The sequence below is a fragment of the Nannobrachium achirus genome (assembly GCF_963921795.1).
Source record: "Nannobrachium achirus genome assembly, chromosome: 18".
In the NCBI taxonomy this organism is placed as follows: Eukaryota; Metazoa; Chordata; class Actinopteri; order Myctophiformes; family Myctophidae; genus Nannobrachium; species Nannobrachium achirus.
This window is the reverse complement of record NC_137825.1, coordinates 37,703,007-37,715,475: the sequence shown is the minus strand read 5'-3', so window position 1 is coordinate 37,715,475 and position 12,469 is coordinate 37,703,007. Positions and strand designations below refer to the sequence as shown.

At 39.7% G+C, this 12,469-nt stretch overlaps 1 protein-coding gene across 1 annotated transcript in view; it reads right to left on the bottom strand.

Moving 5' to 3' along the window:
* slc4a1b (solute carrier family 4 member 1b (Diego blood group)) overlaps positions 1-1,881 on the bottom strand; it is a gene marked incomplete at its 3' end in the record, with an annotated part of 14,436 nt that extends 12,555 nt beyond the window's left edge. The window contains exons 1-2 of the mRNA XM_080748003.1: positions 1,849-1,881; positions 818-998 (exon numbers count right to left, since the gene is read on the bottom strand). Of these exons, the coding sequence (XP_080604129.1) occupies positions 818-974 (157 nt within the window). The 5' untranslated portion in view covers positions 975-998; positions 1,849-1,881. The remainder of the gene's footprint in view (positions 1-817; positions 999-1,848) is intronic.
* Between the last annotated feature and the right edge of the window lie 10,588 nt (positions 1,882-12,469).

Here is a 12,469-nt window from a genome sequence, read left to right as displayed (position 1 = left end):
CCAAGCAAATAGAAACTACAGCCTTTCTCTTCCTGGAAAGTTTGCTAAAATAGAAACCATTGCTCTTGCATTCATAGATAATAAAAATAAATCCTACATAAATCACAGCTCTTATTTGAAATGACCAACCCTGCCTACCGCGATGATGTCACTTATAGGCAGAACTAGTGTCCACAGCCCTCCACTGAGACACAGAGCAAGACAGGAATGGTGCCATCTTCTAATCAAAACTATTCATTTAACGAATGTCTGTATGCTGACATCACTGATACTAAACCATGTCGTCACCGTGGTAACAGCCGCATGTTGAAACAATGCCCAAATAATGTCCGTCTGACATGATGAAACAAGTTTACCAATTTTGGAAATGACTGACATCACTGACTGACATCACTACAGTGCTCAAATTTGGACATCACTGACTGACATCACTACAGTGCCCATATTTGGAGATGACATCACAGACTGGCCTGGACACGGAACACCATATATGAACATAAAAGAGAGCCAGACAGACAGAGATAAGAGCTCTCCATATGTAATGTATGGGCATGAAAGGGACACAGACAGACGGATACAACGGGTATTGCACATCATTGGTGACTATTCTTCCGAACGGACACCGGTCTGGGTTCACCAACATTACCTCTGAGACTCCTCAAGGAGATTCAATCCCTTATACACTGTGCACACCCCCGGGAACAGGACTAGTTTTATACAATAATGAGCATTAGTGAGGAGTCTGAGGACCAATTATATGAAAAATGTGAATGAAATGGTGGTCCTTGAAATTGAAAAAGGAATAACTTGTGCCAACCTGTGTTCATGGTGCGTCTGAGCTGGATGAGACTCTTGAAGGTGAGGTAGGAGATGTGTGAGGGTCCCCAGGACGCGTCCTGGGGGTTGTAGCTCTCCTCGTAGCCCACCCATCGGCCCGTCTCCTGCCAGTAGGCCTGCTGGTTCTGGTCCTTCATCAGCTCGTTCAGCTCCACGTAGGCCTGAGGACAGCGGGACACAACACACGCAACACTCAACGCAACAGCTGAGCTCATAATGATGGAGTCTCATCCTGCCCCCAGTGAGTTGTCACCCAAAAGGAGATGTTGGCCGTGTCAGGTCACGGTAAAAGAATTAATAAAAAAATAAAAGTTAAATCATAAAATAGAAATATAAAAAGTGCTTTAGACTACCACAACCTGGCCTTTGGCGACATTTTGTACGCCGTTTTTTATAATGTGTCCCGACGCGTCGTTGTCCTTTCGGCCGGCTTCATCGTCTCATTCCATTTGGCGTGGAGAGGTGACAGACACCGTATCTACAAGGTAAACACAGTGTCTGTCCCTGATGGAGGCCTGACCGGCTCCGCGCCACGCTCCGCTGCTCGTTTCCGATACGGAGATGAATGATGGCTCTCGACATGCCATGTTTGGACTGTCAATAGATGTAGCGTGCCTGGATTGTGCGTACATGTGCGTGTTTGTGTGTTTGTGTGCAGGAGGAGGGGGAGGGGGGGGGGGGGGCAAGGGGTTAAAAGATGGATGTTCTGTATGTAGTGCTGTATGTTGTACAGTGTGTGTATTTGTGTTCTGTAACGCACATGCCTGTATGTTTGTGGACGCATGTGTGCTTAGTGTCGTGTACAGTATGTGACAGTAGCGAGTGGATGATAGGGGATGACAACAGAGAATGCTAGACTGAAAAAATGCCTATCAATAGTCGTACAGGTTTTCAATGTGGGGGCTGCACTGGGGGGAACCGATTGGAACGGAGAGGAAATACAAATAAAAAATAGATACACACATACATACACTATGTGCGTGTGCGTGTGCGTGCGTGTGTGCCACTTACCTGACAGTCTCCTCTGGGGTTGGCGTTGGTGTTGACGTTCCAAGCAGCTGGACATGTAATAGACCAAGTTAAAAAGCAGATACATAGATATATTTATTTAGTAACATGTACAACAAGAAAATATAAATCAGCCAGTCAAATTGTTACTGTCCAATGAATGATTAATCAAGAATATTGGTCATTTGGAGATTTTGTTTATCTCTATGCCCAATGTACTAAAGAAAAAGACTACAAGGAAAGATCAGGAAAAGTGAAGAGATTAGGTCAGATGTCATTACTTGTGGAGAACTACTTAAAGGACGATTTCACCCATTTTCATCTTCAAATAATTGGTCCTGTGTCCTGACTAATGCTCATTATATACTGTGTGTACCATTTTTGTTTACTCTGAGTGTGTCTCAGAGTAGGGCTGAGGACAGTTAAAGGACAACTTTATCAACAAGGTTCATATTTTAGATTGTAATTAAAGAATATAAAAGATGAGTTTTAAAATTATTTCATTTACTTCTTTCTATTGTTTTAGAGATTCTTATTTCAGTGTTCAGGGGCATGCGTACAAGTGGCTAAATATGTCATTTTACACAGAATAAGCCCATCCCCAAGATACAACGCAACCTTTCAAGGTTGGATGTGACTTATGGGGGCTAGAAGTGTTACTGTAAATAGCAATAAAGAAACTGCTGGCTTATTGTTTCTAAAAATACATATTTTGCCACTTGTACGCATGCCCCCATGCGTACGCATGCACCACATTTTAGCACGGTAAATGTGATAAAACAATAGAACGAAGCAAATTAAAACATTTTAACACTCACTTTTTTTTTCTCTAATTACAATCTAAAATATGAACCCTTGTTGTAAAAAACCAAAGTCGTCCTTTAAGAAACCTGCCTATCCCAGGCATAGGCAGCCATCATCGATGTGGGATCCAAGCTAATAGAAATATTACCTGGAAAACCTGGAAAGCATGCTATGATCATGGAAGCTATTATTCTTGCGTATAATAAAAATTAAAACAAAACATTTGAAATCTTGTTTGGAAAAACAAAAGGTTAACGATGATGTCACTGGTAGGCGGGTTTCAGAATTGTGTCAAAGAACTGAGAAGAACTATTTTTTACCATTTAGTGAGAACCAATTATATGAAGTTTGGTTGAAAATGGGTGAAGTCATCTTTTAAGAACACTGCCACATTCGTGTTCACACTGTTTTTCAATGTATTATGGTTATCTGAACACATTGTTTGGATAATTGTTATTGCAATATACAACTATGCAATATTACTACATCAGTACTTTGCGTGCACTTATTCCCCATACATTTGTATATGCATTTGTGACATGCCTAATTCAAAATGGTTGCAAAGTCTTAAATCAATTATTAAATTATTTTGTTTATAAATATTTATTAAGTAATATACAGTAGTTATTTGTCAACTTCTATTTGGGATGAATAAGTGATAATATTTCATAGAGGCTATGTTGCATTGTATATGAAAGCAGTTTTCAGCTTTGAGATTTTGCCTTGCCCTTTGGTGTGCCTTAAAACTGTGCCAATTAATGCTATGTGTATGTCACAACAGTGGCAGGAATTAAAAAGTGAATGGATTTTCCACTACCACTCTATTGATATATGAAACATGAATTCAGCTTGTACTACAGGAACCCTCTCTGTCTTCTATGCCATGTACTATCAGAACATCTATATCTTAGAATGGACAGGACCATTGAAGTTGTCTCTGACAACAGAATTAATTATTTCCAAAACACAGCCTGGAGGGCAGGTTGAAGAGACAGATGACTTGCGTGTGTGTGTGTGTGTGTGTGTGTGTGTGTGTGTGTGTGTGTGTGTGTGTGTGTGTGTGTGTGTGTGTGTGTGTGTGTGTGTGTGTGTGTGTGTGTGTGTGTGTGTGTGTGTGACTACACATGCACATGCCCACACATGCAGTACACGCATGCATTTGTGTGTACTTACCATAAGTAAGTCTGTGTCTTTATTAGGTACTATACATGCACATTACATGACTCCTAATTTATTATGCACATTAGGCACTTCATGTAAATTATCTCTTATTATGCTCTAATTATCTATCCCTCTTTTAATTGCATTGATGAGTCTGCACATTTAAGCATTTCACACATGTTACTTGTAATGTGATGTGACAATAAGGATGGATTCTAATTCTAAATGTAATGCCTCAGTATGTACATTTTCTTTAAATAAATAAAATGTAATTTTGTCCAATCTGAATGGTAGAGTATGTTAACACAATATAACTTTGGGGTGGTTGTATTTTGCCTCCCTGCTCTTCTATTGAGACATTTAGACAAATTTTGACTTGATGGTCAAGATTCAATTTTTCCCCTGAGCAAGCAGGAAATAGGGTTCAAATCCGGGGTAGAAGAGGAAGGTTACATAGTGCTGCTTTAAGCCATTTAGACCGGGTACGCATTATTGGATATTATTATTTTATGCTTTAACAATTGAAAAATAGCAGATTTACAAGCTGCGAGCTTGTAGATCTGCTATTTTTTAACAATCGTGAAAATTTGTATTTTGACCCGATTCTACGGTATGTGTCTTTCGAATCCTTCTAAGGTTTTTTGAAAAATCGATGTTTTTATGTCAGTGGTGCTCAAACATTTTCATGTGAAGGACCCCCAAAATGATATGTATTTGGCCACGCACCCCCATCTCAAAATATTTCGTTCCAGGGACCCCCCAGAAGCAAAATTTGAGTTACAAATGTTAAAATACATATATTCAGAAGATTTGCACACATTTTCACGACTTTTCAAAAATAGCAGATCTACAAGCTTGCAAGCACTCAGTGCCGCGCTGTGAGCTTGTATATCTGCTATTTTTCAATAGTTAAAGCATACAATAATTAAGGACCCCCCACCTATGGCCCTAGTAACTCACTAAAGTCCACTTTCCCTCCCCTTGACGGCCCTGGCTACTGTCCAATCTTTGTGGTAAAGTGGCAAACTAACATTTTAGTTCAGTGGTCTTCTACGTTTTCAGGCCAAGGACCCCTTAGTTTAGAGAGAGATGAAGCAGGGACCCCCACAACCTGCAGCAGTAGATCTGCTATTTTTGGCTAAAGTTTCAGAATATGGACGCTAGGTTTCAAGTGGTTAATACTGTATAAAAAATGAGAAAACAAGTTTTTATCACACAAAGATTTGGAGGAACCCCTGCTGTAACTCTGAGGACCCCCTAGGGGTCCCGGACCCCCTGTTGAAGACCCTTGTTTTAGTTAATAAATGTGTAAATAATGATGCACCTTGAAAAATGTATTAGGCCTACATTGTATGTATTTTGGATGAATTGAGTACAGTGGACCACAATGGAAACCAGCCCGTGGTGCTTTTTGTGCCATCCTTTTAGCATAACCTTTTGACTGTACTACAGTATCTAATAATCATTTTAGAAAGTATTTAATCAATCAATACGATGCAGCACAATATGATACAGTAGCTACAAACAGAAGGCCAATTGAATTTTCCCTAGTATGTTGGCATGCCATCATTTCATTTTCTTGCACATTATTATATTAGTAGTTGTTGCTTCATTGCTCATTATCTAAAATTAAGTATGAGAAACATGTCTGTGCAACCTTAAACACAACATATTTGCACCTAATCATGTCAGCTATATTGTCGCTGTCAGGCAGAAACCTTCAAGATTTTCAACTTTTTTTATGTTTTGTTATAAATTCATGCTCTACCTACTTCATTTTTGCTCTACCTACTTCGTTTTTTTCACTATTTCTTTTAAATAATAATAAAAATACATGTTTTTTTTCACCCGACAGCAACTATATGTAATTCATAATCATGTTTTAAGTGTTCATTAATGTGCACTGTTCCTGTCAAATAAACAAATAAAGTTAAGTATAATATAGCATTCTGTTGTGACACTCATAATTAACATTTAGTAGAACAGTTTCTTACCCAGCTAGATGTGTCCCTCCATTGCTATGCCATTCCTATCAGAAAATGGGATACTTACCCGCAACAGACAGCAGCCAAGCCAGAAGCACTGACGAGTGACTGACACCACAGTGCCAAAAAAGAGTGACTTTATAAACGCCACCTCTTTAGAATGGGACGTGTGTACTGTATGCATGCTGCCTGATGATGGGTGGGACCACAACACCTGCATACATGTGCACATACACGTGCACAGACAGATACCGATGTGCACACAGGAACTTTAAACACCAAATTAATTTCTATTCCCACCAATTCTCTTTCCCACATTTCACACACACACACACACACACACACACACACACACACACACACACACACACACACACACACACACACACACACACACACACACACACACACACACACACACACACACACACACACACACACACACACGCAGGCCACACAAGCACACTTACAAATTTGAAGACACACAAACACCAAGAATATATTGATTTGACAGACACATTCATAAAATAATGTATACTGTATATACATGCACACAGATAGTTAAAAAGACACACACACATACACACAGTACACAGCGTGCATGTATACTGTATATACATGCACGCACACACAGATAGTTAAAAAGACACACACACACACACACACACACACACACACACACACACACACACACACACACACACACAGCATAGATACACACCGTACACAGCGTGTGCTCTGGCCTCACCCATAATATTGATAGTAAATACGTTGACTTGATAGGGAGAGCAGCCATACAGTGTCATTGTCTAACCTGCATCTTATCCTATTTACTGTCTGTGTTTGGAGGACAACAGAGGCTAGGATTACACACTCACCTTCAACATCGCCAGGATAGATGGTGAACTTTTGGAAGAAGCCGTCTCTTACTACTTCCTCCTCCTCCTCCTCCTCCTCCTCCTCTTCCCGGCCTTCACCACCCATCGGTCCAATAAGTGAAGGCCTGCAACAGGACAAGGGACAGGGACTCAATGGATATATTATGTAAGCCTGATTGATACTTGTGCTCCCGGACGAGGCAGATCTGATAGAGTGCACTCTATAAGTATTTTCCCATCTGCAGTATGTTTTTTATGTTAACCCATTAAAGGGGAAGACCACCCATTTTCAATATTGAAATATGTCATTAATATACCTTAGAGGAGTTGTGTGGAAATAGAAAAAAAGTTCCCCCCCTTCTGTGTTGCCTAGAACTGGAGGATTGATTTTGGGGTTTGTATTGTAAAGTACAATGTGTGATGTCATCAAGTTGTACTTTACAATACAAACCCCAAAATCAATATACCTAAAAATGTCTTCAAAATCCAATGGTTTTCTGAAAAACGTATGTTTCTTTATTTGTGGTGCTCAAAGTTTTTAATGTCAAGGACCCCTAGAATGATATGTATTTGACCCCCATCTCAGAATATGTTGTTCCAGACCTCCCATGAGCAAACATTTGAGTTGAAAATGTTCACTTTAAAAGGAAATATATTCAAAGATTTGCTAAATAAATCTCATAGCGTGGAACTCAATGCCGCGCTATGAGCTTGTATATATAAGTAAAAAGTATATATAAGTATATATATAAGTATATATAAGTAAAAAATAATGATTAAAGTGGTTATGTGACACAGATCCCGGTCTTAATTATTAAAAATGCTGCACTACACAGTACATGTACATAGGCTACTGTATGACAGTTTCATATACAGTATACACATCATTAAGGGGAGCTTGATTGCAAGAGATTGGACAGGATTCCCGTTTACCCGTGTATTTGTTAGGATATTAGCGGTATATCGGCCACATATCGGTATCGGTCAATATCGGTATTGGCAAATAAAGCTGACGGCAGTTAAGCGATGGCAGTAGCCGATATTTATCTGTTGTTGATAAGCATACGTTTTGCGCTAGCTTTGTTGGTGTGTTGGTTATCTGCAGCCTACCAAGCTGTAGATTCTGAACAGTTATTTCTGAACATTTATTTGTTTCCCTGGCGCAAAAGGGGGAAATATTAACACCAAAAACAAAATAAACAAATATCGGTATCAGTATCGGCTGTCGGATAAATTGTTATTCTAAACATTGATATCGGCCAAGGATTTCCATATCGGTGCATCGCTAGTATTTGTACTGTAATGTGTTTACATTATTATTATTTCTAATAAACTACCCAATGTCTGTCTGTCCGATGTCTGTCTGATACACGCATGCTGACATCACTGATACTAAACAGTGCCCACATTTGGAGATGACTGACATCACTGATACGTCTGGGTTCTCCAACATTACTTCTGAGACTCCTACATTCAATCCCTCATATACAGTGCACGCCCCATAACCCAAACTGAACATAATTCGGAGCACATAGGTTCAAACGGGCAAGACTAATACATGAAAACATAGGGAACAGACCTTATACATAACTGTACATGGGGAATTTGCAGTCTTTGTACACCTGATTCACATATTGACCTCCATTAATGAGTCGAGATTCACCTTAGAGTCATGAATTTACTAATGTAAATGTACAAAAACACATTTACAAAAATAGTCTAATAGAAATGCATAAAAAATAATACTGACAGATTATGACAACCGTTTTTTTTTTTTTCATTTTGCATGTAATTAACTAAATGCCTATATGTTTGGATGGGTAGGTTCTCACACATACATTTTAATCATTATTTAATTAATAATGTAAGAACACAGCAGACAATTGTACATATAAAGCAAGAGTATTTGCAATTTACCGAAAAACTTTACAAATAAATAGGGCCTATCAGTTGCTAAATAATTATAAATGTAGTAGAAAGGGTTAATGGACAAAAACAAATCAGGGAAGTAGAGGTGGGAAGTGTGGAGTGGCAACAAGACTCCATTACCAATTATGTGGAAACCATCCACCACACTTGACCATTTGTTTTGATTTGAACTCTTGTTTCATGTTTCGTTGCCTCTACCAGCTTGTCATCACCCTCATGGAATATAATCAGCAGTGATTCAAAGAGAAGCTTATGTGTTTGCTTTACTGTAAAGGGTCATTAACCTTAGAACATGTAAACATACAGTATTTCAAACTGAAACTTTAACTGGAGAAGCACTGTATATAATCCATAATGGATATGACTGTGTTATCATGCTGATGAACTGATAGACCCTACAATATACAGTATAAGTTGTGCAGGGGACACAATTTGAATAATTGTTAACTTACAATCAGTAAGATTTATGTTTGTTGTCTCCCTTTTCAGAGGAAGAGAGGCAATTGCAGTTATATCCAAACTACAACAAACTACAACAATATCTAGCTGTCTGTTTCAAATAACTAGTATAGCTGTATTGACATTGTCAACCAATCGGTGTCATACCCGACTCGAGGGTCTAAGTGGAAGAGTAGGGAGACCACCTCCAACCAGGCTGAGCATGTAAAAACACCCTGGTGTCCTTATGATCATGTGGCATCTTTAGCAGCACTGAGAGGTTGTAAACCCTCTCTTACAGTCGCACAGTGACACGGTTCTCCATATTCTATGTACAAGCTGCAAGTCCATCTCGCCACGCAACAAGGAATTATGCCAGAGACGCTATGTCTGCCAGCAAGGCAAATGTGAGTTTCGGTGGGCTAGAGGTGTGTTGGGTGGGGTTGGGTTGGGTTGGGTCAGATTGGGAGGGGTGAGATGGAGGGGGGGTGGGTTTTGGTGAGATGGGTGGGAAGGGGTGGCGTTTCTGATCTACTCATGATCTACCCATTATGAGACATGCTCTGACATTAACACATTGTTTTATTGAAATACATACTGCATTTCATTGATCATTGTCCATATTTCTTACCGATTCTGTTTTTGGTAGGTTCTGACATTTCTTGTGTGATAATGTGCACGTTTAATTGTGCTGGGTCACGTAAGTAAAGCGTTTATTATTAAATCTATATTTCATGGTCTGTGAACTTTAAACACAAAGTCCACATGGGCGTCTTCTACTGTAGGCAAAATGCATTTAAAAGCATTTTCTAAATCTGACATCATGTGTGCATCAATTTGAGAAAGTTGACCCTGTGTTGACACAGACCACAGAAAGGTTATGCTGCAGCCACCGGCTGGAACAGATATTGTCACTCACCCTTTGAGAGGTATGTACAGGGAGGAGTCCTGATCCTCAATGACTGTACCATTGCTCTGTGACGGAGTGATAGACAGACACATACACAGACAGAAAATAATATGTCAACTGTGTTGATCCATGACCAAAAGAGGACACAATGTGCAACAAAGATCCAGGTCCAGGCACTCAGGTGGATTTAGATGTGTTGATCCATGGTTCAAGTAGATGAGTTTATGTTTGCAGCTATTTAGGTTTTGAATTTTGGATCTGCATGAGAGAAATAGTGTAAGAGTGTGTGTGTGTGTGTGTGTGTGTGTGTGTGTGTGTGGGGGGGGGGGGGGGGGGGGGGGAGTTGTACTCACAGCTCCGAACGAGAGGTCGGATGCCATCGACATGTGTATCTCCAATCTTTTGCTCTATAACGTCTGGCTTACTCAGCAACAGTACCACATAACCTGCAACACATGAAGGCCATGACAGCAAAAGAAAAGAGCAGCAAAATCAGAAGGTCAAACATTTCTTCTTGAAGTAGGAGTTTCCTGTTTATTTTTAAAGCAGGCTCTCTTATCAGGGGGATCATCCTGTATTGGGGCTCCGGTTCAATTCTCTGATGTCTAATATACGTTAAGACACACACACACACGCACGCGCACACACGCACGCGCGCACGCTTATCGGTCCACTGATGTTACAAGATAAGCAATGGACAAATAACTGACATGCGTGCCTATATTACTAATTCTTTTTCTTGGGAGATGGAGGTTGTACCGCATTCATCTGACACAGTTATGTTTCACTAGTTCCATAGAACCATAGTCACCACTGTGTCTTTGCCAGTGGTGGAAAATAATTAAGTACATTTACTTAAGTACTGTACTTTTGAGGTATTTGAGGTATTTATTAGGTTATTATTATTAGGCTACTTTACTGGAGTATTTCCAATTTCCAATACTTTTACTTCTACTCCACTACATCTCAGAGGCAAATATTTTACTTTTACTCGACAACAATTATTTGGAAACTTTAGTTACTAGTTACTTTGTAGAAGTAGATTCTTATTACAAAACCACTTCAACCCTATACATTTCAGCCATTTGAAAATAGCCCATCTATAAGCTTGTAGATCTGCTATTTTCAAAAGATATTCATACATTTGAAAACTTGAAATGGGACATTCTGCATAATGAGTACTTTTACTTTTAGAACTTTAAGTACAGTTTGATGCCAATACTTTTGTAGTTTTATTCAAGTACATTTTGAAATCCAGACTTTTACTTGTAACAGAGTATTTCTACATTGCAGTATTGATCCTTTTCCTTAAGTAAGAAATGTGAGTACTTTTTTCCACCACTGGCCCTTGCTTTCAAGGCTTTGAGGCCATGCAATGACTATATGTCTGTGATCATGTCAAAGTCGGTGTCACATTTTAGGTCACTCCAGCTTTTATGTAAACCTTTAGCATTTTATTTCCATTGATCATGTCCTTGATACAGTATATATGTCAGAACTATTATTACTCACAGGACCACATTGGATACATACAAGTATGTCATTACACTTTGTATCATCCTGAGTATGATTTATGCCTTTGTACTTAAAATCAATCAAATCTATATTTTATTCCAACCAATAGTTTCATCTTTATGCCCTGTCTTTGTTTCTGTCAAGCACTTTGTTAAAAAGGTTGCTACCGTATATAAAGCTTCTCATTATACAAATTGTATCATCTAGGCTATTTAGAAGCATCAAATTCTGTAAACTCTTCTGTAACTTGGTTGTAGTCATTAAAGTATAGAAGCCACTGATAGTAATGGTCATTCAATAATTAACATCCAATGCAAAAAAGGTCTATTTCCATGTGCAACGCATTAACTTCCCCAATGTTAAATGTATTGTGTGTGCATCACCTGGTGTCATAAACACCATCAATTATGTAATTAATGAATTGTATGCCATCCCTTCATCGTTGGGACAAATCAATAAACCAATTAATCTGATTAATTAATCTTACCTGAGGAGTAGTATTCCTGATGTGGCGCCGCGCCAAAACGTCCCAACGATTCACTGTGTGCCGGGCGGAACCTGCTCAGAGACTGAGATGTGGCGTACTGGGAGACACCCACCCTGGGGTACTCCTTGCCAGAACGGAACACTGGCACTGACCAGGGGTCAGCATGCTCAGGTGTCACATCACTTTGTCCAATAGCACATGGCCAGGTTGGACTGATCCCAGATCAGGGTTAAGCGACCGAGGCTATAGCAGCTGTAGAACCAGTAACACATGGATGGGGGGAGATAAACTCTGTCCAGGGGTGTCTGGTGATATCAGTCCTCCACATCTGGCTCGCACACGGGGCTATCCCATCGAACATCACCCCCTCCCTAACCCCCAGCCACACCCATCCAGGGGCCATAGGTAGACTCCCCTATTTGGCTCAGTTTGGCAAAGGAGAGGGCGAGACTGTGAAATAAGGGAGTGAAATAGAATATGACATTTTCGAGTTTGTGACATAATATGACGAGTCATG